We start from the raw sequence: 27,048 nt of genomic DNA, 5'->3' as shown, positions 1-27,048 counted from the left end.
AGGGGCCCGGACCCCCCAGCCCCCACCTGCCAGTGGGGAGCGGAGTGGGCTCCCGAAGGGCAGGAGACCCCCAGCACATGCTGTCCCTGCTGCCTCTGCAGGGCAGGGAGTCTGGGGGGCTGTCTTAGAGCCGGGATTGGGGTCCCTGTGCTGGAGAGGCCGCTGGGTGAGCTGCTGGTGGGGTGGCAGTTTTGCCACTCCCTGTGGCTCACCCCTGCCAAGGGCTCTGCTGCTGGGAACCCACTACCCACCTGTCCCCCAGCCCCCCCTTGCCCTGGGAGGCAGAGAGGGGCTGGGTGCTGGGTAAGGCAGGGACAGGACTATTTTATTAATAAAAATGTGCCTTCCCCCCCCAGGAGTTGCTCAGGGGCTCCCTCCTCTTGCCCCTTCCCCAGAGGCACAGTGCTCCCTTATTCACTGGGACAAGCAGGGAGGGCTGTGAGCTCCTGGGGAAGGGGTGGGGTTGTCACCACCCAGCAGCACCCTGCCAGGCTGGATGCCTCAGGACAAGCACCCCACTCTGCACACCCCATCCCCTGCCTGCTCCCCAGGAAGGGGTGAGGGTAGCAAGAGAAGCAGTTGGCTTTTCCTAGGACATGGAGGAGGCCCCAGGTTGTGAGGGGGGTGGGCTGAGCTGCCCCCCCGTGCCTGGGGGGGCTCAGTCCCACCCCAGCTTCTTCCCCTGGATGGTTCTCTCATGCCACAGGAAGGATCCCAGGTGCACGGTGGGAGCACCGGGTCACCTCCCACAGGCACCGGAGGAGAACAGAGGTGGGGCAGGGCAGAACCTACACCCAGCCACAGGGCACTCTTAGCCCAAAGTCCTTGAGCTCAACCCCACCCTGAGCATCACCCCCTCATCTCTCTCCAGAGGGACCAGTGCCTTACTGCACCCCACTGCACTTTCACCTTGCTGTGGAAACAAAGGGAAGCCACCAAACAGAGGAGACATAAATTCACAACTTGTTTAATGCCAGTTAGATTGTTTTACACGGAAAAGTTACAATGCTCTCTATATTTTTTCCCCCCGCCATATGATGCCTTAAATGTCACAATGCCACGAGGTCCCAGACTTTATCACACAGTCTTCAGGAGGGCCCTTTGCTCAACCTGCCTGCCTGGTTTAGAGCTTACAGCTCACACACTGAAAACACAACCTTACATTAGCTTTGCTCTTTTCTGCATTTCACAGGCCACAGCACACTCCAGCCCCCGCTCCCCTGCATGAGTCAGGACAGGGACGGACACACACACACACACTCTCTCTCTCTCTCGGGCAGGTCTGGGAACTCTGCTCCTGCCCTGGCAGCCACAGTGAGGTGGTGAAAGGTGAAGTCAATCTCCCAGCTGGTTCCCAGCCATGACTTGGCTCTCCCTCCCTGTCAAGTCAGGATGAGCCAGCCTGCTCTCAAGGCAGCTCCAAAGAGAGAAAAGCAAGAAATGACATTTGTGAAAGTCCCTGGCAAGAAAGGAGCTGGATGTAGGGATAGAGCAACAAGGGGCTGTGTCCTCTGAGGTGCAGCTGTGAATGCAGCCTTGACCACCCATACCCAACAGCGTAAGAACTCTCAGAACAGACCTGGTGACAGACCAGACCTTTCACTTCAGCCCTGCTTGCCAGCTTAAGCTTAAGGATCCCACTTAATTTTAACACTTCAGTGCTCTGTGGTGGCCTTTCAACATCACCTCCAACAGTGACTGTGACACACAACAGGAGGCCACGGGATGATTTATAAACCAAACCCACACTCCTGCAGCAAGAACTGTGATAGAACAGCTGTGCTGAAACACTGTTTCAGGAATTACATTGAAAATTCATTTCAGAGGCAGGCAAGTCTGTAAGATGAGCGTGTGGCTGCCATTTTGGGCTTTGGAGACTCAGTGCTAAGGAGCAGCGACCTCCCAGCACCCAAGTTCCTCACCAGTGACTCCCAGTACCTGTGACACCCAGAAGCAGCACCAGCACCCCAATGCAGGCACTGGTGTGATGGCACATGTGGTCACACACGTGGTCAAGGCTATAGCAAACAGAACACCTCACCATCCTTCTCTGTCCCAGTCTTCCCTATTGATACTTATGGCACTGGGGAGAGACTATCATATTCCTACCACCACCTCTATAGTCTTGGCTCAGGAAAAAAAAAGAAAAAAAAAAAAGACAGAAAAGTATTGCCTACACACACACACACACACACACACACACACACACACACACACAGACTACAGAGAACAGATCAAGGTCTATATACATAGCCAGGAAAATCCAAATGAGAACTGGAAAGAGCACTTGCATCCCAGCACACTTGGGAGGGCAGGAGGCACGGAGAGCCTTGGCACAGGCACAGAGACAGACAGGAACTGGCTGCTGCAGGCAAGACAGCTTCTCTTTAAATTAAAAGCATCACATATACACAAGTGCTTTGCATCACATCCCACAGCACTCGGCACACAGGCTCCAAACACACAAACATTCTCTTCCCATACAATTTAAAAAAAAAACAACCCCAAAAGCACAAAAAAGAAAAAACCCAAAACAAAACAAAAACACCCCAACAGGTCCCTGGCTTTGACTTGTAGATTAAAAACAAAACAAAACAAACCCCAAAAAATGCAAGACTCTTCCTTGCTTTAGAAAAGAACCCCACCTCTCATCTAGACGTGGTTACCCCCTTCCAGCCAGAAGAGGCTATGCTCTCTCCAAAAAACAGATCCATTTGAGTTTTGCTTCTCAAACACATCTCAACTGCTTTTGTCCTCAGGAAGACTCCAGAGCAACCAGCTGGCCACAAACAGCACTGTGGGAAGCTCCACAGGCGTGGTGGTTGGTTTTCTCTTTTAGCCAGGGTTTTTCCTCTCTGTTAACTAAAAGGATCAGCCCAGAACATGCCATAGCAATTTCAGAACTTTTGAATGTGCTCTCTCTGAGGCGGAGCCTCTTCAAGTCTCCTCCAAAGTTTAGAGCCCAAAAATACATCTGTTTGAAGACAGCTGTCAAGCATACCCCCCCCCCCCAAAAAAAAAAAATTAGGAAAAATTTAAAAATCAAAAAAATCAAGCTGTCTTTTGGGAATGATTGTATCAAGTACTACAGTACTTGCTGGGGGGGGAATAAAAAAAGAAAAATAAGCAGTTCTCCAGTTTCTTCAGTTAGTGGGGATGCCAGGCTATGAACAATGCCCTTAGATAAGCAGAGAGGTGAACACCCAGCCTGGAGTTCAGCTGCCTTGCACCAGTTGTACTGAACAAGTCTGGCTGGCTCCTACCTCCAATGATGACCATCTGAGGATAGAGGGACATCTGCTCCCACAGAGGCAAGGATACTCTCATCTCTCCCAAGAAAGGACAAGAGAGCAGCTGGGATGGCCTTGGTCCGGTCTCAATGGTCCATGTCATACATGCTTCCTCCAGGATACAATAGGAGGGGTGGAGGATGCTGGTTTAACATTTCTCCTGTACCCGTTTCCCTTTATGAAGGATGAATCTGTAAACCTTTTGCAGTTCCCTCCCCAACCCCATCCCAAATACTGCCTGGCGTGGTTCACAAACACTTATTTAATTAGCATTTCTTGGATTCTTAAGACTTTCCTGTCCTCCAGTCCCAGCAGCACTCCCTCCCTGTCTGGCTGATCATTTGGGGTTCCATGCACACCAAGGTAGTGGTTTGATCCTGGTACGTCAGGCTGTAGTCTCCTGGGTCACATGAGATGGGATTTATCGTATCCTGGTGAAGAGGTTGAGAACGGATACAGACTCCTAACAAGAAAAGACAAACCAAGTGCTAAGTACTCCACAGCTATGCTGCTGTGTCACTCCCTGGGCTTTTGCTCAGGAATGTTTGGTTTTTTTTAAAATAAAAAAAACAACCAACTGTTAATCTGGTATCTCCAGATCAGGGCATGATCTGACCTCACTGTTCAAAGTCTAGTATCATAAATATTCTCATGGGCTTCTTCCAGCTGATAACAAGGAGCACAACAGGCCAGCATGCCTTTCCAAGAGCCCCGAGCAGCCAAAGGACAGCCAGCAGCAAGGACCACCTTGCTGCTGCCTGCACCCAGTCCTGAGGATCTCTCTGCCAACCCCCATGGCCTCTGCCAGGAACCCAGAAGTGCTCTCAGAGCATCTGGTACAACCTGCTTTTGGTGGTGGCAAGTTGTCAGTGGCAGCAACCACAATCCCATTTCCAGCCAAGCCACCATTTTAAAGAGTTTCCTAAGGAGCTTGAGCACAATCACGGGTCAGTTCACAGAAGCAGGCTAGGGGGGAAGAAGGTGGGCACAGAGGGAGTTCCTCAAGATGTTGCTGTGCTCAGCAGCCCTATAACAGCCAGAAGGAAGGCTGTTCTGCCACACTGCCTTAGGCAAAGAGAGGCAACCTTTTACTTCATCTGATGACTACAAATCCCTTTTTATCTCAGCAAAGTTTAACCTTTCACTGCATCTGCCCCCCTGTCTGTAGGATACAGTGAAGAGATCAGAAACAAGACAGAACAGAGCCAGCTTGGACTGGATTCACCCCCAGAGGTTTAGCTTCCTTCTGGACATGGCTGCAGCCACCCACCCCAGGCAGCCTCACCTTTGTCGAGCGAGTTTTACTGAAGACATTCCAGAAGCGCAAGGTTTCATCTCCAGCTCCTGTGACTATGGCCTCTCCATCAGGGGACATTGCCTAAGGCCATGAGAAAGCAGTCTTTAGGATGTTACATTTTTGAGGTTGAAAACAAACCTTCATTGGAATAGAAGAGAGGGTTTTTATCTCCTTCCTACCTGGCTGGCAGTGAGAAACAAAACAAATACGTCTGTTTTCCTGTGCCTAACACGGTCTCAGTAGGTGCCAATTTGAGCACCTGCATCATACTTAGGCAGCTATGGAACACATGGGTACAATTACCATAAAAAGGATTTTTGTGTTAAGAAGTCCAAGGCAATTGGGAATAGTCCTCCCAGGATTATAAATGGCATTAATTCAGGAAGTACAATCTGTGACTGGCCTGTGCCAGCTCTGTTAGTCACCTACACTGGAATGTACCTCACAAAACTGTATCAGCATTATTTTCAACAGATTCACAGCAGAGATGGTAAGTCCTACGTAACAGTAACAAAGCAGGGATGAGATCAATGGGGATTAATGGCACCAAGCATTTTAATGACTGAAAGCATCAAATTCTTCCCCTGCTGGCAGTCACCTGTGAAAAAGCATACAGGTCTTGCAGGAAAAAGCAGAGGTGCTTGTGCTTCCTCAGAAGAGCATTTTGGCAGGGTTTGCTATTCATTAACAAAGCCTCACATTTCCATAGCAGCAATTCAAAGTGTCCCTTGCAGGCAAGGAAACCAGACACAGCATTTTCCATTGCTTGTAGGGCAGCAATCATATCTCTACCCCAACTACAGGCAGCTCACTGTGCCACACAGGGTCTCATCTGGGCACATGTGCAGACAGACAGGTAGCTGTAGAAGTTTTCAGAGATGTGGCCATCACTTACCAGATATAAGACTCTGTAGGAGTGCCCTGTTAGCTTTGCTACTTGAGTTAATGAGGGGTATTTCCAGACAAGGATTTGGTTCTGTGAGTATCCGTGGGTACTCACCTGGAAAGAGAAAGGGAAATGTGGGTCAGGCTTTCTAACAGGAGAGGGCTCAGCAGCAGGGCTGCACAGGCAGGAACCTACCAGCTCGTTGGCATGTTTTGACCAGGCCAGGTTGCAGACTTGGGACCCAGTGTCAATACATTGCAGAGGTTGCCCAGTGAGCGTGTTCCAGAAGCGTATGCAGCGGTCAGCTGTGCCCCCACCAGAGGCCAGGAGCCCGTGCTGGTGTGGAGACCAAGCAATAGCTTTGACTGCTGCAAGATGCTCTGTGTACTGCTGGACAGGACTCAGGCTGGAGTGATTCCAGACAAGGAGCTGGCAGAGAGGAGAAACGTGATTAAACTTGTGCTGCAACCATGTGTCTGAAACACCCACAAGCCACAGCATTGCACTGGGGCTGATGAGGGCAGTTGTGCAACAACAGGATTTTCCACAGCTCTGCCCAAGCACATTCATCTCCACTTGGCACTTGCAGCCCATCCCACCATACTCAGCTAAGCTGTGGTCTACCACTGGGCCATGAGGAAGCTAACAGACCTTCAATTCACCTGACTAAGCCAAAGACATAGTGCCACTGAACATGAACTCAAGCTCTTCTTTGGTCTCTATCACTGTATTATTTCAGAACACATTTAGAAAGATGCTGAAGTTCATTTGCAGCTATTCTGAGCAGAGGGAACTCTGTACAACCAGGCTGTCACACAGACACTAGGCAAATTCGGTACCTTGCAACCTGCTCCAGAGGACTGAACACTGCTTTTCTACAGCAGATGCTTCTTGCATATGGTGTTCAGTGAACTACCAGCCTGCATTATAGGTATTAGAACTTCTCCAGCTCTAAACTCAATTTCCTTCTGCATACATAAACATTACTGCACAAAGTTGACTACACGCTGCCTAAACAAAGCCAAAAAGTACAGCTTAGCAACAGCTTTGCTAAACTCCAACCCTGGAGTCAAGCTATAGCTTTAATTAGCCAAATGCAGAAGCAAAATTAAATTTGCCTTTTTAATTTTATTAGAGAGAGAAGACCGAATAGAAGCTCAGTATGACATGCTTGGACACAGTCCAACAACTGAAATAAAAGCCTTTTTCAAAAGAGAGGCTGAATATCCTTAAAAGAAAGGTGGTCTGACATTTCCTGGTGAAGATCTAGAGATGCTGAAGCATCACATGATTCTTTGGAAGTACCTTGTTATCATTTCCTCCTGAGGCCAGGAGCTGGTGGTCTGTAGACCATTTGAGCCCACAGACCTCCTGCCTGTGGCCCTGGAGCCGCCGCTCAGACTGGAGGGGTGGGGTGCGGATGTCCCTCTGGAGGATCATCCTGTCTCTGCTCCCAGAAGACAGCTGGTCTGCATTCCATGCCAAGGCACCTGCAATGCAAGAAGAGCAGATGAGAATATTGGAGAACACAGAACACACCACCACATTTGGCAAGGCTTAAGAAAAGAAAAAAAATTAAAAATCAGTGTGCACAGATCTTCCTTATAGCCACTGATGCCCTGAGACAGCGTGCTAAGAAAGATTAACGTGTACAAATTCACTGGAAGTAGAGAGAGAGAATTCAAAACACCTCTGCAAAAAAAATAATTTTAGAAGTTCCCACAGAATAAGGGAACTGGAAATCTCAGTGTGAAGCAGACTGCCTGCAGTGCTGAAACCGGAAGCCACTGGCAGTGAAAAAGATGATGTAACCAAAGCCAAAATGCCTCAGACACAGAGGAAACACCTGCTGCTGTCCACACCCACCACCACACCCAAGATTAGAACATGACAATTACTAGAAGATAATATTTTGAAGACTGCCCAAGGCATAGCAGGGGATAAATATCAATTCTGGTACTTTGAGTGCTGCTATTTCAAGCAGATCCCTCGCTTGCAAGGCAGAAGCTCCATCATGAAGAAACAAACCATGTGAAACCTCTGCCTCCCACCTCCTTACCAACTCTGGCTGTGTGCCCCTCTAGCATGGAGAGTTTTTTTCCTGCAGCTGCATCCCAGATCTGTACAAAGCCCTTGTGAGTGCCAACAGCCACCAAGTTTCCCTAGACAAAGAAAACCATGATCATCAAAGCCAGTGAGTACAGACAGATGTAACACAAAAGATAGAAGCTGAGGAAGACTTGAAATAATTCCCACAAGATGGAAAGCACTCAGTTCTTCCATATTACAGCCTTTCCCTACCAAATGGGCCAAGCAGCTTGGCTGGAATATATTGATTGTAACATTTTATTGTCGAAACCTGGAAGAAGGAAGTGTCTCTTTCTCCCTCCCACACCTCTTAGCAAATGCCTTGAGAACCAAAAGATACGAGAGGCTGCAATCCACCCCCTCTCATTTAGTGGAGAAATAGCGCAGACCAGAAAATACATTTGATTTATGATGCATACAGGGAGTTTGGGGAAGTACAGGAAAACAACTCAAGAAGTTAAAACCAGCAAGGAAAAGTTATACAGCTATGACAGTGTTTAAATTACACATATTTCAGCTATGATTATTGTCAGTGTTGTACTGACCCGTTCTGACCAGCCCACAGATGTTACAGAATCTCCTTCCACGGAGAGATCACAGAGTCGGGTTACCTTGAAAGCGGGAGAGAATGCAGTAAGAAACACTTGTTACTGTCACACTGGCACCCAGTTTGGGACAGCACTACAAATGCTGAATCCCTTACACAGCATGTTCATAGCTCTGAAAGATGCTATGGCTGGAAACCCTCCAGCAACAGGTACCTCAGTGTCTGAGGCAGAAGATCACTTACCTGGCTAGTGCAAGCACTCCATAGGTAAACACAAGTCCCAAGGCCAACACTGAGGACATTAAGAGACGACCAATCCACCAGGTTCAGGTAGAAATCATCCTGCAGTTCTGGGGCATCCAGCACTTTGAAAGGAATCTTTGAGATTTTTCGAGTTGGTTTTCGAGGTGATCTTAGCAGCTTCTGACTGTTTACAAAAAAGAGATATAAAACCAGCTAGAGGATCTCACACAGCACAGCAGATGGTAGAGACAGATGCAGCCACTCCTTGAGGCATACCTGCATTTCTACAGAAATGCCAGCAGGTAAGACTGAAAGGAATTTGGTTCCACCTCTATAAAGGAGCTAGGGAGCAAAAAGTGAAACTGACTACTGAAAGGTAGTCAAGACACAGTAAGTATTAGGCATGTTGGGCACCTGCAGAACGTCTTAGAATTTGACTGTCCCTATTCATTATCTCTCCAGATTTCCAAAATCATGTCACATAGCAATTTGGGGTACTTTAGAAAGAAGCCCTAGAGAATCTCACTGAATCCTCTGTCCCACCTACCCCCTCCTTCTTACAGCATTACCTTTTGTTGCTGACAGGAGACAGGGAATATGGTGAGACCTCATTGCCATCATCCGGACTAGAGCGTTTTGTGCTGAGTGAATACTGCAGAAGGAAAACACATCCAATAAAAACCCCAGCATGCCTGAGACCTACAGAATGGCTTACAACTGGTGTCTGATGCCTAGCTTACTCTGACACCCACAGTCAGATTTTCTAGACTTTTCAGTTCCTCCCTTTCTCAGGGGCTGGTCAGGAACCATACAAAAAATTCTTATCTCCACTAAAGTCCAAAAGCTTAAGTTAGTCATTCACCAGTCTGTCCAAACCAGCTTGGTTCAACCTCTCCTTCCCTTAGCCAGCACAGGTATAGGAAGTACACAGCTTGCTGCAGATACTTATGTTCTTCTTATAAGCCACCAAATTTTGTTATCAAAGCTTATCTCAGACAAGCCATAACATTAACTTGCTTGCACCAGCAGATTGGAGAGCTGTGTGCTTTGTTTCTGACATAGATGTGCAGCTGCCATTGGTTTTAATGCAAAGTAACCAACTTACAGTGAAAAGAGACTTCTTCTCCGGGGTGGATGGCTGCAGCCTCCTATCTTCTGTCTGTGGGTCTTGCACTTTCTCAATCCCTGCTCCTAAGAGTTCATTCTTCAGCAAGGCAGAGTAAGCAAGGCCATCTGTGAACCCAAACAAGCACTTAAGAGAACTTGAAAGCAGCAAACAGCTCTGCAGGGAGTGGTGGGATCACACCTGACTTTTACAGTCAAGGAGACTTTAATAAAGCTGAGGCCCCAGTCTGGAATCAAGGTTAGCAGCAAGCTTCCTCTCCTTCCACTGTATCAGGAAAGTGCTTTCAAGGCACAACAGATCAAGGGACACAAATAGATTCTCACTTCCCAGACGCTCATCAGATGCCCTGTGAGGTGACCTGGTATCATTCTCATGGTGTGGGCATTTTCAAACACCCCAGTGTGAGGATTTGTATAGGCATGTAAGTGTTCCCTTGATTACTTTTTTTTAAATTTGCCAAGATTTTGAAATAAAAGCTGTAGGCATGGCACAGGCAGTACAAAGGTGGTCTCACCTTTGCCATTGTCTGATGTAGCATCTTTTGCTTTTCTGTTTTGACTCGGTGATTTTTCATTTTCCTGAGAAGGAGAAACACACTGTCACCATACAGAGACCTCACAGTATGTGGTAAATTAATAAATGAAGAAGTCTCCTAGACCACATGGGCAGCTTGGTTGAAAACATGCATTCCAAGGGACACTTTTGGGACAGCAGAAGCCCATGGTGCAGAAGATAACCAGAGCAATTATGTCAACCAAAACAGAATGCACCAATTCTTCAGTTCCAAGACTGGAATTTAGAAGAGGGCAGCAGAACTTACATTTATTCTGTGGAAGTTGATGCTCCAGTTGGCCCCAGCTCTTGAGGGAATGAATCTGTCACCATGCTTACTAGGAGAAGACATTGGAGAATTGGAAGGTGTCAGGGTTCTTCTCATCTCTGCTACCTGAATTAAAGATTAAACGACACACACAAGAACAAGTGTTATTCACAGCAGAGGTTTGAAAAACATCAACGAGGTCTTGTCAAAGCTGAACACACAGTAAGTGTAAGAGCCAAGCATTAGTTTATCACCTTAACAAAACTAGGAAGCACATCAGAGTCCAACTGTCATAAGAACTTCTCTGAAAACAAGGAACTAAACAGCCTCTTTCTCACTACTCCCTCTCAAGCACACATTGTAAAGGCAAACACATAGAAGGCTGGAGAGGAGCAGACTACTTGTGGGGCTTGCAGCAGACTCCTCAACTGTAGTCACATTCTTTTCCATAATAATTTATTTTGGAAAGGACCCCTGCTCAGAACAGGGTAAATTTCAAAATTACATTGAAGGTCACAGCTTCAATCAGTTGAATTTTCAGCATCTCCACAGACAATGACCCCATAAGCTCCCTGTTGCAGTCTGCAGATGCTCTGACTGTGCATGTTTTTTCCTAGTATCTAACTGGAATTCCTCCTCCTGCTGTATGCTTCTATTCCTTCCACTATGGACCTCTGAAGCAAGTCAGACACCATTTTTCCGTAAGAACCCAGCAGGTAGTTGAAAGCTGAGCAACACAGATTTCAGCACTTTATACTTCCAGCCCTCCAACCATCTTGGTGGCCCCTGTTGGACTTGCTCTATCCTATCAAGACCTACAGCTGGTTTGTTTGTGTTCCAACCCCCAACATTTTTTACATTCCATGTGTACTTACCAAGACTATTTAGTAAAATGGCATTACTGAGCTACATATAACTTAACTGCTTTTTGAATCCTGAACTGAGTTTCTATATTCAAAAGCTTTGTTGAAATCAAGTTATTTGGTTATTCCTAGAACAGCTCAGGAACTCTTACCTGCTCCCAGCCCAACAAAAGACTAAGGTTTGCTTCAAGAAGGTCCTGTATCTTTCAAAAGCTCAAGTGGAAACAGTCACAGGAAAGAAAGACACCAATTCTGACTAGCACAGCCCCCTTGTACTCACACAGGGCATTGTGTTTTCATTCTGTATGTTGATTTGGCGTAGGAGGCGTCTCTCGTAATCCTGGTCCATGGTGCAAAGTATTGGGGCTGGGGAGTTCAGCAGGCTCAGGAACTGAAGGTCATGAAGTCCAATCAGTAATTAGTTTGCTGCAACAGACAAGGAAAGAAAACCACCAAAATATTACAACACTTCTTCCAGGAGCAGCCACTGCAGAATTGCCTAAGCCTGTTCTTCAAACGCAAGACTGATTTTCCTCTTCCAAGCACTGGTATCACAAAAAAAAAACCCCAGAGCCTGTGCAGAATGTAAAGGGATTTTCCTTCACTGTTACTGTACACATATTTACTGCAGAGTCCCAGCTACACAAAGGGCATTGCCTCCAGATACAAACATGTGGCAAAGTCCAAGGGGCAACTGCACACAGGGCTGTGCTGTGAGAAGCCTGACAGGGACAAACTACATCCACACTGCCATACTCAGAGCTTGCCACAAACTGCCTTCATCTTCCTGAGCCAGTGGGGAAGGCTGCAAGGCAGAGGTTTACCTCCAAGAACAGAAAACCTACCCGGGGTTTGCCATTGGATGCAAGTTACCACGCTAAGAGTACAAGAGCACACACTGGAATCCAATGAGATGATCTCCAGAGGTGCCTTCCAGCCCCTACAGTCTGTGGTTAGAAAATTCTATGAAATCCCCTGAATACTAAGATCAAGCACACAAACTCTGGACCACGGTTGCCTAACAGCCAGCAGAGATGCTTTCCTTCTGTCTACACAGTTTGTTAGTACTGAAACTTGGACTTCTTATGATACTGAAATCTTTTCTTCCTAACCATGCCATTAAGCATGCCAACACTTTTACAGGAGCACCCTTGAAACAGCGCCAAACTGTTTCTGAGCACATCTGCTTGGCTCTGCAAGCTCTTCCCCCAAGCTTTTTTCTTCTTTCATTTAATACATTTCTCCCATATGTTATTTCAGAGGCAAAACTGAAGAAAGCTACCAAATTTAACAGCAATCAGCTTCCACCAAATGAAGAGAGTCAGATAATATTATTGCGAGTGAAAAGCTAGGAAAACACACACACACCACACAAAAAACCACACACACCACACACACACACACACACACCACACACACACACCACACACACACACACAGGAAAACACAAAAACAATACAAATATAAAATAAAATAAGGAAGGAGGAAGGAAGGAGGAAGGAAGGAGGAAGGAAGGAGGAAGGAAGGAGGAAGGAAGGAGGAAGGAAGGAGGAAGGAAGGAGGAAGGAAGGAGGAAGGAAGGAGGAAGGAAGGAGAAAGGAAGGAGAAAGGAAGGAGAAAGGAAGGAGAAAGGAAGGAGAAAGGAAGGAGGAAGGAAGGAGGAAGGAAGGAGGAAGGAAGGAGGAAGGAAGGAGGAAGGAAGGAGGAAGGAAGGAGGAAGGAAGGAGGAAGGAAGGAGGAAGGAAGGAGGAAGGAAGGAGGAAGGAAGGAGGAAGGAAGGAGGAAGGAAGGAGAAAGGAAGGAGGAAGGAAGGAGAAAGGAAGGAGAAAGGAAGGAGAAAGGAAGGAGGAAGGAAGGAGGAAGGAAGGAGGAAGGAAGGAGGAAGGAAGGAGGAAGGAAGGAGGAAGGAAGGAGGAAGGAAGGAGGAAGGAAGGAGAAAGGAAGGAGGAAGGAAGGAGGAAGGAAGGAGGAAGGAAGGAGGAAGGAAGGAGGAAGGAAGGAGGAAGGAAGGAGGAAGGAAGGAGGAAGGAAGGAGGAAGGAAGGAGGAAGGAAGGAGGAAGGAAGGAGGAAGGAAGGAGGAAGGAAGGAGAAAGGAAGGAGGAAAAAAGGAGGAAAAAAGGAGGAAGGAGGAAGGAGGAAGGAGGAAGGAGGAAGGAGGAAGGAGGAAGGAGGAAGGAGGAAGGAGGAAGGAGGAAGGAGGAAGGAGGAAGGAGGAAGGAGGAAGGAGGAAGGAGGAAGGAGGAAGGAGGAAGGAGGAAGGAGGAAGGAGGAAGGAGGAAGGAGGAAGGAGGAAGGAGGAAGGAGGAAGGAGGAAGGAGGAAGGAGGAAGGAGGAAGGAGGAAGGAGGAAGGAGGAAGGAGGAAGGAGGAAGGAGGAAGGAGGAAGGAAAAGAAAATAGGAGAAAAAGAAAATAGGAGAAAAAGAAAATAGGAGAAAAAGAAAATAGGAGAAAAAGAAAATAGGAGAAAAAGAAAATAGGAGAAAAAGAAAATAGGAGAAAAAGAAAATAGGAGAAAAAGAAAATAGGAGAAAAAGAAAATAGGAGAAAAAGAAAATAGGAGAAAAAGAAAATAGGAGAAAAAGAAAATAGGAGAAAAAGAAAATAGGAGAAAAAGAAAATAGGAGAAAAAGAAAATAGGAGAAAAAGAAAATAGGAGAAAAAGAAAATAGGAGAAAAAGAAAATAGGAGAAAAAGAAAATAGGAGAAAAAGAAAATAGGAGAAAAAGAAAATAGGAGAAAAAGAAAATAGGAGAAAAAGAAAATAGGAGAAAAAGAAAATAGGAGAAAAAGAAAATAGGAGAAAAAGAAAATAGGAGAAAAAGAAAATAGGAGAAAAAGAAAATAGGAGAAAAAGAAAATAGGAGAAAAAGAAAATAGGAGAAAAAGAAAATAGGAGAAAAAGAAAATAGGAGAAAAAGAAAATAGGAGAAAAAGAAAATAGGAGAAAAAGAAAATAGGAGAAAAAGAAAATAGGAGAAAAAGAAAATAGGAGAAAAAGAAAATAGGAGAAAAAGAAAATAGGAGAAAAAGAAAATAGGAGAAAAAGAAAATAGGAGAAAAAGAAAATAGGAGAAAAAGAAAATAGGAGAAAAAGAAAATAGGAGAAAAAGAAAATAGGAGAAAAAGAAAATAGGAGAAAAAGAAAATAGGAGAAAAAGAAAATAGGAGAAAAAGAAAATAGGAGAAAAAGAAAATAGGAGAAAAAGAAAATAGGAGAAAAAGAAAATAGGAGAAAAAGAAAATAGGAGAAAAAGAAAATAGGAGAAAAAGAAAATAGGAGAAAAAGAAAATAGGAGAAAAAGAAAATAGGAGAAAAAGAAAATAGGAGAAAAAGAAAATAGGAGAAAAAGAAAATAGGAGAAAAAGAAAATAGGAGAAAAAGAAAATAGGAGAAAAAGAAAATAGGAGAAAAAGAAAATAGGAGAAAAAGAAAATAGGAGAAAAAGAAAATAGGAGAAAAAGAAAATAGGAGAAAAAGAAAATAGGAGAAAAAGAAAATAGGAGAAAAAGAAAATAGGAGAAAAAGAAAATAGGAGAAAAAGAAAATAGGAGAAAAAGAAAATAGGAGAAAAAGAAAATAGGAGAAAAAGAAAATAGGAGAAAAAGAAAATAGGAGAAAAAGAAAATAGGAGAAAAAGAAAATAGGAGAAAAAGAAAATAGGAGAAAAAGAAAATAGGAGAAAAAGAAAATAGGAGAAAAAGAAAATAGGAGAAAAAGAAAATAGGAGAAAAAGAAAATAGGAGAAAAAGAAAATAGGAGAAAAAGAAAATAGGAGAAAAAGAAAATAGGAGAAAAAGAAAATAGGAGAAAAAGAAAATAGGAGAAAAAGAAAATAGGAGAAAAAGAAAATAGGAGAAAAAGAAAATAGGAGAAAAAGAAAATAGGAGAAAAAGAAAATAGGAGAAAAAGAAAATAGGAGAAAAAGAAAATAGGAGAAAAAGAAAATAGGAGAAAAAGAAAATAGGAGAAAAAGAAAATAGGAGAAAAAGAAAATAGGAGAAAAAGAAAATAGGAGAAAAAGAAAATAGGAGAAAAAGAAAATAGGAGAAAAAGAAAATAGGAGAAAAAGAAAATAGGAGAAAAAGAAAATAGGAGAAAAAGAAAATAGGAGAAAAAGAAAATAGAAAAATAAAAATAAAAAAATAAATTAAAATTGTGCAGTCCTTGTCAGACACTCCCTAATTTTGTGGTTTACTTCCTCTATCCTTACCTACCTGTGATCTTCCAAATGTACCTTAGAGGTTAACAAGACCTCTTAAATCAAGCATTTCAACAAAATGTCCCCTTCCCTTTTTTTTTTTTAACACCACAAATAAGGATCAGCTTGCAGAACCCTCATCATCAAGAAGTGTCATCAGCTGGGCAACACTCCACATTTGAAACAGCCTCCCAAAATGGCTCAGCACAGCATTACTGAGAGCTCCAGATCCTGCTACCTAGCACTGTGATGGTTTTAATTCTGTATCTGAGATAACATTCACTTTCAGGGCTTTTCATTTGAGTTCCTATCTGCACGAATTTCAACTATAACTTCTAACAAGAAAGACAACAGACACAGTGTGAGCAACATAGGCACTAACATTAATAAACCCCAAACAACTCTTTCCAGGCTTCAGATGCTTCAAAATAAAGCATCAACAAAACACTAATTATATCTGAATTATGAAGACAACATCTACCCTTTGGCCCTGTCTGAATTTGGAAATATGTTCAATTTTCTATATTTAACAGTTCTCCTGCCTTTGGTATTCTCATAAGCACTTTCATCAGCACCTCTCAGTTTTAAACTCACTCACCCAATGATGTTCCAATTTAAGAAGGACAAAAACAATTCCCAGCACACACACAAAAAAATGGATCAGGGACTGTCCAGCTCAGGTAGGCCACATCTTAAATTCACACAGCCAACACAGCCTGTGCTTGTTTCCCAACTTCAACAGTTGCTAAAAAAATTTAAAAAAATTTAAAAAAACAGGTACAGGCTGCCTCTCAAATGACAGAGAAAATTTTGCAAATAACTGCATTCATTTCCCTGACAACCCTGGCATTCTGCATGCTGGCTTATTAAAAACAGACCCATACCAAGAAAACAAAACACTGAAGTACTTGGATATATTAGGGTTGGGTCAATAAAATAAGAACAAAATGCACTTGTTCAGCATCCTAACTTTGCCTAGAAGCATTGTTCTGAAAATAATTTGAACCATGATAAAATTCAGCCAAGTCAATGACAGGACACAAGGTACATGAATAAAGTGAGTCAGAATATAAATTTTCCTCGTAATAAAACAAAAAAACCAAACCAAAATAACTCAACCAAACCCCACCACTATCCAAGCATAAACTTAGTAATAAAATAGTGTATAAAAAGAATATTTAACACATATAGCTCCTCAAGATTTTGTATCTTCAACTGAAAGAGAAGTTATAGTCCATTTACTCCCAGTCCTCATGGCAAAGCCTTTCCTACTTGCTTCAGGGGAAATGTAAACCCCCCCACACTTGCTACAGATGAATTTAGAGTTAGCAAGATGCTATCTTCTCTTTGGGCCTGTATTTAATGGCACAGGTTTTGAGGTAAAAACATTACTGAGGTGATGTTTACAATTAATATTTACAATCTCTCAGGAAAAACACCATAATTTACCAAGGGGAAAAGGATGGAGTAAACAAGTACTTAACCTTCTAACTCATAAGCAGCAGGATTTGAAATCAAACCCAGATGTCCTGCTTCCCCACAGCCACAGTTTTCATCTTTCAATGATTTATGTCAAACCCATTACCAGGCAACACTTGCAAATCAACAAGATAAACCTCTCAGTTGGCAACAGAAATAATAGTCCACCTCTCCCTATTCCTGCTTTGTGCCATCTCCAGCCCTTGCCTGACCACATCATGTGCTGGTTTGGCTCACCAAGATGACAAAAAACTACCTTGGCCCAAAGGGCCAACCCTTTCCTGCTGGTTTAGTAAGCAGCACCTCCATCTCAGCCTGGACTATTGTAAGAGTAGCTCCAACTACAGATTGTTCTATTTCTCAGACTTTTGAATAAGCTGTAAGGGAAAAAAAAAAAAGCTAAGCCACAGCATTTGTGCTATGTAATAGCCATGCCTGTTACAAATGCATCCAATATGCTAATGCCATCCTCACAGCACAGAAACTGATAGCAACAAGGAACAAGATAAAGCTTGTCCACACTTAACCCAAAGGAACAGTTACACCCTGTGCCAAATAACCAAGCCTTTTAAGTAATTCACCTCTGTTCAAAAACAACAGCAGTACAAAAAGGCAGAGCTTAGTATAAGTTTTCTCAACATTTCACTTTTTAAAGCTACAAGTCTGTAACTTCCTATCCAACAATTTACTATGGTATTAGTGTGAAAAGCATTTATAAAATGAACCATTTACAAAAGTAAACCCTAAGCACTAGAAGCTGGTAACACCTTATTTCAAAACAAAATAAAAACTTTGTTGCCTTGCACTTGTTAATTGTTCCCTCAGGCATTGCAGAGACCATGACAAAAATCACTGCAGTGTTATGGTGACAGACAAGATCTCTATGCTTAAGCCTCACTCTTGAAGGCTGCAGAGATTCAATACTCCACTAATAAAAAGCACATTGCATCACTGTATTTCAGACCATAATGTGTAGGTGATTACTCTTCACTAAAGATCCTGTAAAGATCCATGTTATTTCTGACTTTGCATCCTGCAAACAAGCATGTCCAGGGAGCTGACAGATCCTTTGTACATTTGCAACATCAGCTCTAGAATTCCCCTATTCAAAAGATATTTGGCTTCCTGCAACTCACTGTACCCTCACCTGCATTCAAGACAAGCCACAAGACCTTCCTCCAAGGAAGCTAATTTAAGGCTTTGTGTCTGCCTCTCCAAAGTAATGTACAGTCCTACCAGGATGACAGAGGAACTCTGACCAGCAACCCACAGAGCAACAGTGCTAATTCAGGACACTCATGTCCCAGAGTGCTGCAGAAAGTTTGTAGGAGCCAAGGATGAAGTATTCAAGACAAAGTGCTCTGGATATGGCATGGACTTTCACACACCAGTGGAAATTCAACGTTGCAACACCTTCAGGAAACAGCAAAATCTGACTTTTGGAACAGCCTTTACTGAAAATAAACACCCCCATTCCACTAATCAATCTACTCAGTACACCATTACAAGCCCACAGGTTTTTCACCAGGATTTTTATACACAAAACTCTTGTTCATAGATGCAAGCCCTCATCTGAGGGGAAGACTCCAGGCAGCCTACAAAAAAACCCAACACAGGTGATGCTCAGATATGACCATGGCTTTCAGCACAGAAGTTTTTCCTAGTATCCCCCTTCTCTCCACTACTGGAAGAAGACAAAGGGAAGCCAACAGAGTCAAGTCTGCTACACTGCACTCAAAAGACAAGAACATTTTCAGCCATTCAACTCAAGACTCAAACACAAGTCAGTTAAGGACATAAGCCTGCCAGAGTCAGCAGCCCCCTCCACTGATGTCCCCAGGCAACAACCAGGCCCCAGATGAGGAGTTTCCAAGTTTGCTTCAGACAGCATTTACTAAGTTAGGAGACTTGTAGGTTTATTACTTTATCTTCATGCACAACATTTTCATCCATTACACATCTCACTGCAGCATGCTGTAGTCTGCCAGGAGCACAGGGTTTACCTCAGCAGACATGACAATCATGTACCCAGAAGGGGATTTCTAAAAAAAAAAAAAAAAAAAAAAAAAAATCATCACCTTTAACACTCTTTTTATTGCCTGCAGGTAATTACAATTTCATCCTTTGACCACGCTGCTCCATAAACAAGAGGGCTACACCTCCTTCCAGGGAATACAAAACAAAGTTTTCAATGTGCAGGAAACAGAGTGTGAAAACTGTCACCTCTTCTTAGGGGCAACCTCTGCATCCAATTAACAGAAAGTCTCATGAGAGGCTCATCTATTGCAAATGCAAAATAAAGAAGAGGCAGCTGAAAAAAAAAAGTCCCTGGTTTTAAGGATGCAATAATTAGCAGAAGTACCTGGATTAAGCAGCAATTGAACACCTCTTCCTTTCTGCCTCTTACAAAGGCTCAATTAAAGCTCCAAAGGCTGAGATGGAGATCAAGTTCAGCTCTGGCAGATCATGCTTGAGAAAGAAATTGCTGAACAAGTTCTGCTACTCCCATTTGCTCTGCTGCTGTTCCTGTGGCTGTAGCACCATCCCTTCCAGCAGGTACCAGTGGGTAACACACATGTTGGGGAAGGAGTGAGGCAGTTTCCTCAAGTTCCTGCTTGACAAAGAGGGGATACACATTGACCTTGCCATGTTCTGCCTTGAGATTTCACCCCAGTCCATGACACAACCTGTGCCAAATCAACTGGCCTAGATGCTGCCACTCTTTCCAACTTTGGATGCAGAGGGAGCAGTCCAAAAGCCACACAGGCTTCTCCGTGCTACCTCACCACCCAAGTTTCCTGTGACAGAAGAGCAGGGCTGCTGGCAGTCACTGACCTCCCTGAAGGCAGCTGGCTGAGGAAGCAGAGGATGTTACAGCAACGGCACTTTGTTTCCATTCTCACCTAAGGGCAGTTTTCCCCACACAAACACACATTTTGGACAAGACCCTGGACAGGCAGGAGAAACTGCCTTCAGCTGCTCATCAGCCAGCACAGGATGACACTCATTTTGGTGATTACCTACAAAATATTTTCCCATTTATTCACTCTGCATACCAGGAAGTGTTCAATAAGAAGGAAGTAGAGATGGGTGAAGTACTTGGACCCTAGGGATACAGGGTCTTTATAAGGTGGATAGATGACTCAAACATGACCTAAGAGACCTCACAGTGTTCAAGTGACTCCTCCAGCAGAACATCTCCTCTCTCACCACACATAAAGGATGCTCAGTGAAGACTTTTAAGATCTCAAGATTGTAACCTGCAGAATATCCATACTATTTCCATTTGCAAAACATCAACAAACCATTAAAAAAAAATCCTAATGAAAGACATTTAGCTGCCTCCAAATCCCCACAGAGCTATCAGGTGAGCAATGGCACATCACGCATTTATTTGCATTGCGTATAAACAAGTGGCTTCCAACAAAAGTTTCTATTTGTTACTGGTTGGTAGTTCTCTGCAGTAGCAGAGTCCATGCCACAAAAATCTCAGCTACTATTCAGGTTATCAGTCTGCTGGAGAACTCAAGAACTGGTGATGACACAGCAGCTGGAGAAGCCTCTGGCTCCCATCACACCTTTCCAAAACGAGTCAGGGTACATTGACTGAATCAGGGGTCTACAGCAACAGCTTCACTAAAAAATCATTTTTCCTGAAAAAGACCAGCAAGATAATCAAGACCAACCATCAATCCACCTTTAATCCATGTCCCTCAGCACCACATCCACACAGCTTTGAAATCCCTCCAGGGATGGGAACTCCAGGTGCCCAGGGCATGACAACCATTCTGGGGAAAAAAACTTCCCAATCTTCAATCCAAACGTCCCCTGACACAACTTGATACCATTTCCTCTTGTTCTGTCGATCATTACTTGGGAAACTGACTCCCCTCTCACTACACACTTTTTTCACGGAGTTGGAGGGACCGAGGAGCTCTCCCCTCAGCCACCTTCTCTCCTTCCAGCCGGTTTACACAGACACAGACTGCAACCTCCCGGGAGGCAGACGCACGATGTCGGTTAACAAACCCGTCCGATCGTTACGGCCCTCGGCCCCTCCAGGCCGCTGCGGCAGCAGCCGAGGCCGAGCCCGACCAGACTCGCTCCCAGCCCTCGGCCAAGAGCCCGGCGGGGCGCAGGGCCTCCGAGTTACCTGGCAGAGCCCGGGGCCCCTCCGGTCACATCTCACCACAGCAAAACCGGGGACACGGTAGTGCCGAGCAGCGCGGTCACTCACCGAGCTCACTGCGGGCAGGGAGCACCGTAACTGCCGGGAGACACCACCCCCCGCTACCGGCAGGCCCAAAGGCCAGGAGGCCGTCACCCCAGCCCGCCCGAGATCAGGCCGGGACCCCCGGCACTGCCCGCGGAGGGACGGTACTCCAGGCGGAACTCCGAGCCGCAACCAGACCCGCCCGGCCCAGCCCGACCCCTCCGTCCGGCCCGGCAGGGCTCACAGGCCTGCGCCCCCGAGGGCAGGGGCCGGGGTGAGGCTGTACCACCAGCCCTAACCCCTCCGTGACACGAGCCCCGCCGCCCACCACACCTACCTCACCCACCTGCCCCAGACCCCGGCCCCACTCCCCCTCCTCCTGTCACTCTCCGCCGGCCCCAGCGCTCCCCAATATGGCGGCGGCCGCGCGCGGCAGGACGGGAGCGCCCGCCCCCCCCGTTCGAATCAATACAGGAAGCGGCGCCATAGCAACGACCCCGCCCCCCCTCCCAGCGGCCCGAGGGCAGAGTGGCGTCAGCGCTCAGCACGATAGCGTCATGGAAGTGACGAACTTCCGGAGGGGGGGAAACATGATCTTCCCTCACCCCCCTGACCCAAAGGCTCCAAGCGGAGGGCTGAGGGGGGGCCATGGCCGAGGAGTGCCCTGCGGGATGCCCCGGGCACAGCTGCCCGGCCCAGGGGGTGGGCTCCAGGGGCTGATGGGGTGAGGTAGCCCAGCAGCCAGGGAGCCGCTGGCTGGGTAGCCCAGTGGATCGGTAGCCCACTGACCGGGTAGCCTAGCAGCAGCGCAGGGCTGGGTTTGGGGGGAGGCAGCAAGCAGCCCCCAGGAAGCTGTAGCCACCTGCCTAGCTGCCTCCTGAGCCCCCTGCAGCCACCGCTACTGCTCCTCGGCAGGGGCTGTGGATAAACCTCCCAAGCACGCTCGTCTCAGCTCTTCCAGCAGGAGCTGGCACCTGAGCTTGGGTGGCAGGCACGGCATGGAGAGGGGAGTGAGGGCACCAGCCTGAGGAGCCATTCCCAGACTGGTGCTGATGCCAGCCCAGGGGACATGCTCCCCTGAGCCATGCCCAACACCTGCACAAGAGTCAGCCTAAGCTGCAAACCTTCCCTCTGCATGCCCCTTTCCCTTCTGCTTGCTGGCTCTGTTGGGGCAGAGGACTCCATTTCCACAGGCTGGGACAGAAGCCAATGCCAGCATTCCACTAACAGCCCTGTACCAACCACCAATCCTGCTGGGACTGGTGGGTCTATAGCTTGAATCCTGGGGTCAGTTCTGGGCCCCTCAGGACAAGAAGGACATTGAGGGGTGGGAGCGTGTCCAGAGAAGAGCAACAGAGCTAGGGAAGGGACTTGAGCACAAGTCTGCCCAGGAGCAGCTGAGGGAGCTCGGGGTGTTGATCCTGGAGCAGAGAAGGCTGAGGGGAGACCTTCTGGCTCTCTGCAACCCCCTGAGAGGAGGTTGGAGACAGGGGGGGTTGGGCTCTGCTCTCAAGGAACGACTGATAGAGCAAGAGGAAATGGCCTCAAATTGCACCAGCAGAGGTTTTGACTGCATATTGGGAAAAATTTCTCCACCGAAAGGGTTGTGGAATCACCATCCCTGGAAGGATTTAAAATACATGGTATGTTACAGTTCAGGACACAGTTTAATGGTGGACTTGGCAGTGCTACATTTAGGGTTGGACTTGATGATCTTAAAGGTCTTTTCTAACCAAAACGATTCTATTATTCTACTGTGGCAATGCAACAAACTGCAGGTATGCAACTCCCCTATTATTAAAGTAGCTTGGTCTGCTGTGATTTAGGAACTCATGGAGGAACATAGAAGTACATTATTTACAACAACAATCTAATAACTGGCAACCTGAGAAGGATCTGAATCTTCCCTTTGATAAAGACCCTGGAGTCAGGACATAAGACACCCTGGAGCAATACCCCTATTGCCACATGGGACCTTGGGAAAAACAGACCCCACCATGGTAAATCGTAGAATCATAGACTGTTTTGGGTGTGAAGGGGCCCTAAAGATCATTGAGTCCCAACCCCCTGCCATGGGCAGGGACACTTGCCAGTTCCATCCAACCTTCAACACTGCCAGGGATGGGACAGCCACAGCTTCTGGGGGCAACTTGGGCCAGCATTTCACCACATTCTTACAGTGAAGAATTTCTTCCTTATATCTCATCTAATTCTCCCCTCTTTCAGCTTTAAACTGTTCCACCTCATCCTATCACTCCCTGAGCTTGTCCTCCCCAGCTTTACTGGAGCCCCTTCAGTCACTGGAAGGTGCTCCAGAGTCTCCCCATTGCAGCCTTCTCTTCTCCAGGCTGAACACCCCCAACTCCTTCTCATCCTGGCTCCAGAGCAAAGTTGCTCCAGCCCGTGGGTCATCTGCATGGCCTCCTCTGAACAGTTCTGTGTCCTTCTTGTGTTAGGAACCCCAGCCCTGGACACTGCAGGGGTTCTCAGCAGAGCAGAGGGGTAGAACCCCATCCCTGGACCTGCTGCCTATGCTGCGTGTGCTGCAGCCCAGGACAGATTCTGATCCCCAGGCATTGGGGCACTCACCTTTCCACCCCCCCCCCCCGGGCTGCTTTATTTTTCTGGTACGAGTCCCTCCCCGATCCCGCCTTCCTGCGGGCTCACGCGTGTGTCGATGGGGACGAATTCTCCGGGCCAGGGGCTGACTCGCAGCCCTCACTGTGCGGGGCGGGACCGGGACCGGGGCCGGGGCAGAGGGAAGGGTGTGGCATCGAAGCCGCGATCTCCGACAGGGCCTCCCCGTCCTGTCCCGCCTCCCCGGCTCCGCCGTGACCCCCCGGCCGATCACTTCCAGGGCGTTCCCGGCTCCCGATTTGAAAATGCAGGAGAGGCTGCTGGTGTTGCTGTGCGCGCTGGCGCGGCGGCGGCGGGCGGGCGGGCGGCGGGGGGCGGCCATGGCTGGGGCCGGCGGCTGGGACGGGCCGCAGCGGCGAGCCTGGCTCCGGCACTACTACAGCCAGCGGCAGAAACGCCTCATGACGGTGACCGGGGTCTGGGGAAGGGAAACACACGGGGGGCACCGAGAGATGGGGTGCGATCGGCGAGGGACGGGAAGGACGCGGGGACTTGGGGGCAGAGCGCGCAGGGGCGAGGAGGATGGGGATGGGGCGGGATGAGGGACAAGGAGGTGATGGGAACCCAAAGAATGGGGCATGTAAGGGACATGAAACACGGGGACAGGGAGGATATGGGACGCTGGAATACACAGGTCAAGGGGACAAAAAATGGGGAATGGGAAGATGTGCAGGATGAGGGGACACGGGACACAAAGGATGGGGGATGTAGGGGACATGTGAGACATAAAACAGAGACAAGAAGGATGAGGGTCGTGAAGGACACAGGGGGGACACAGACGTGATGGGGACACAAAGGATGGGGGGTGCAGGGGACAGGAAGGATGTGGAACATGGAGGACATGGGAGTGTACAAGTCCTGGGCATGAAAACTGGTGAATGGGAGGATGTGCAGGACACAACGTACAGAGATAGGAAGTATGGGGGGCACGGTGAGGACACAGAGGTAATGGGGACATAAAGAATAAGGTGCATAAAGGACAAATGTGACATGAAGCAGACAGGAAGTATGAAGGACATAGGAGTACACAAGTCTAGGGACACAAATGATGGGGATGTAGGGGACATGTGGGACATGAAACTGGATTGGGGAGGATGCGGATCTCAAAGAACGTGGGGACACACACACAGGTGATGGGCACATAAAGGATTGGGGTGTGTAGAGGACATGGGGACATGAAATACAGGGACAGGAAGGACATGGGACACAGAGGACATGGAAGTGGACAGATCCTGGGGACAAAAAATGGGGAATGAGGATACAAAGTACAGGGATGGGAAGCATGGGGACATGGGGGAGCCACAGAGGTCACATAGGGATCACAGGTTGCAGGGACACAAAAGGTGGTTTACTGTGGGACATAAAGCACAGGAACAGGAAGGTTGCAGGACACAGGACATTAATGGGACACAGGTGACAAAGGTTGGGGAAGAGGAGGATATGTAGGCTACAAAGTATCCCCCCTACAAAGGGGACATGAAGGACAGGGGACTTGAAGGATGTGGAGTGGTAATTCAGAATCAAAGGATGGGGGATGCAGAGGACATTGGGACATCAAAGGTGGGAGACGTGAAAGGTGGGGGATACAAAGGGCCTGGGAACACATGGCAATGAGGACAAGGTGTTGGGGGGGGACATGAGTAACCCACTTCCCTGGGCAGTTGCCAAGGAAGGTGAGAAAAGCCTCTCTTCAGCTTACAGATGTTTTTTAGAATTTAATAACAGAAATGTGATTCCTGTGGAGGGGCCGGGCACACAGGTGCTTGCTTCCCCGTCCAAACTATGCCCAAGCCTGCAGTTCACTCAGCTGCAGAAAAGCAAATAACACTGGTTAAAAAATAAAACCACAGAGTAAGTGGCCACCCCAAAAAGGGGATTTTTCTAGAAGGCTCCTCATCTGCAGCATGTGGGCATCTTGTTCTCAACCCCTCTTCTCTCTTCACCGTGCTGCAGCTCCTGATTGCTCGCCGAAGGAGAACCAGCTGCTACTTCTACCCCCGTGCCTGGCCCAACCTCAGAAGTGAGGACTGGTGGGAGCGGGTGGTCCTGAAGGAGTTTGGTCCTCAGGACTGGCTGGAGAAGTTTCGGATGTCCAAGGAGACCTTTTTTTATGTCTGCAGCCGGCTGCAGCCTGGGCTGGCTCCACACAGCGCCCACTTCCACCCTGCCCTGCCTGTGGAGAAGAGGGTGGCTGTGGCCCTGTGGCACTTGGCCACCAACGTGGAGTACCAGACTCTCAGCCCACTCTTTGGTGTGGGGCCTTCCACAGTGCAGATGTGTGTCCGGGAGGTCAGCTATGCCATTGTCTTGCTGCTGAAGCCCCTCTACCTCCGGCTGCCCAGTGAGAAGGAGCTGGAGAACATGGTGCGTATCTTCCGCACCCGCTGGGGCTTCCCACACTGCATCGGTGCCCTGGATTGCCTGCACATCCCCATCCACCCACCTCTGCGCCTCAGTGCTGACTACTACAACGGCCAGGGCTGGCACTCCATCTTGACACAGGCCACCGTGGATGGGCTAGGGCAGTTCTGGGATGTCTCCACTGCCTTCCCTGGCAGCATGGAGAACAGCGCGGTCCTGGAAAGCTCCAGCCTGTGGGTGTTGGCCAAGGAGGGCCGGCTCTGCCCCAACCCTCCCAAGCACTTCATGGGAAAGGCACAGAAGTATGTGCTGCTGGGTGATGCCACCTACCCCTTGCAAGACTGGATCCTCAAGCCCTACCAGGAGGACGAGAACCTCACCCAGCGGCAGCTGCAGTTCAACTACCGCCTGAAGCGGGCACACAGCGTGATAGAGAACGCCTTCCTGCGCCTGAAGGCACGCTGGCAGATCCTCCTCAAGTGCGATGACTGCAGCCTGGAGCTGCTGCCCACCCTTGTCCTCGCTTGCTGCATCCTGCATAACATCTGCGAAGCCCACGATAACCCCTTCAATGAGGAGTGGCTGGAGGGCACTGAGCCCACAGAACTGCCCAAGCCCTGCCAGCCCGCGCCCGCTGCCATGGAGGATGAGCAAGCCGAGCAAGTGCGTGAGCTGATGTGCCAGTACTTCGAGAGCTGCGGGGAGGGCTGACAGGGCTGGGGAGGGTGGGGGAAGAAGCAGCTCTGCATATCCTTGCTCACAGATTTTCCGTGGACTCTCGCGGTTCCAGACTGTTGGGTAAAGGATTGTGGCCTCTCCTCTCTGCCGAGGGTTGCACCAGACATTCCCGGGGTGGGGAAGGGGCCAGCTGCATCATGCTTGTGCGGTGGTTTCAGCCAGTGGAATGTATTTTGTGCCCTTGCTCTTCCTGGGTTTGAGGTGTCTGGTGGTGTGTTGGGTACTCTGAGGGGACCAGGGCTGGGGCAGAGCTGCTGGG

General features: G+C 47.6%; 2 protein-coding genes across 6 annotated transcripts; one reads left to right on the top strand and one right to left on the bottom strand.

Annotated features, from left to right (window-relative positions):
* Positions 1–951: 951 nt before the first annotated feature.
* FZR1 (fizzy and cell division cycle 20 related 1) lies at positions 952–21,285 on the bottom strand. 5 transcript variants are annotated; one of them, XM_071727561.1, is made up of 16 exons: positions 20,994–21,285; positions 19,203–19,451; positions 11,441–11,586; positions 10,298–10,423; positions 9,992–10,055; positions 9,457–9,584; positions 8,921–9,003; positions 8,352–8,535; positions 8,107–8,172; positions 7,533–7,635; positions 6,779–6,963; positions 5,669–5,902; positions 5,483–5,587; positions 4,576–4,668; positions 2,204–3,753; positions 952–2,173 (listed from the first exon to the last, which is right to left on the bottom strand). In XM_071727561.1, the coding sequence occupies exons 3-15, from the start codon at positions 11,507–11,509 to the stop codon at positions 3,712–3,714; spliced, it is 1,482 nt and encodes a 493-aa protein (XP_071583662.1). In that variant the 5' UTR covers positions 11,510–11,586; positions 19,203–19,451; positions 20,994–21,285; the 3' UTR covers positions 952–2,173; positions 2,204–3,711. The 5 variants fall into 5 exon arrangements, with proteins under 5 accessions (XP_071583662.1, XP_071583658.1, XP_071583661.1 ...); XM_071727557.1 differs by having other exon boundaries at positions 2,208–3,753; XM_071727560.1 differs by lacking the exon at positions 20,994–21,285 and adding an exon at positions 20,538–20,879 and having other exon boundaries at positions 2,208–3,753.
* A 2,538-nt stretch (positions 21,286–23,823) lies between these two features.
* Positions 23,824–26,983, top strand: LOC139788185 (uncharacterized). The gene is made up of 2 exons (XM_071727853.1): positions 23,824–24,097; positions 25,644–26,983. The coding sequence occupies exons 1-2, from the start codon at positions 23,936–23,938 to the stop codon at positions 26,760–26,762; spliced, it is 1,281 nt and encodes a 426-aa protein (XP_071583954.1). The 5' UTR covers positions 23,824–23,935; the 3' UTR covers positions 26,763–26,983.
* The last annotated feature ends 65 nt before the right edge of the window (positions 26,984–27,048 follow it).

Source organism: Heliangelus exortis, chromosome 28 (genome assembly GCF_036169615.1).
Source record: "Heliangelus exortis chromosome 28, bHelExo1.hap1, whole genome shotgun sequence".
Lineage (NCBI taxonomy): Eukaryota > Metazoa > Chordata > Aves > Apodiformes > Trochilidae > Heliangelus > Heliangelus exortis.
This window is presented reverse-complemented; position numbering and strand designations above follow the sequence as displayed.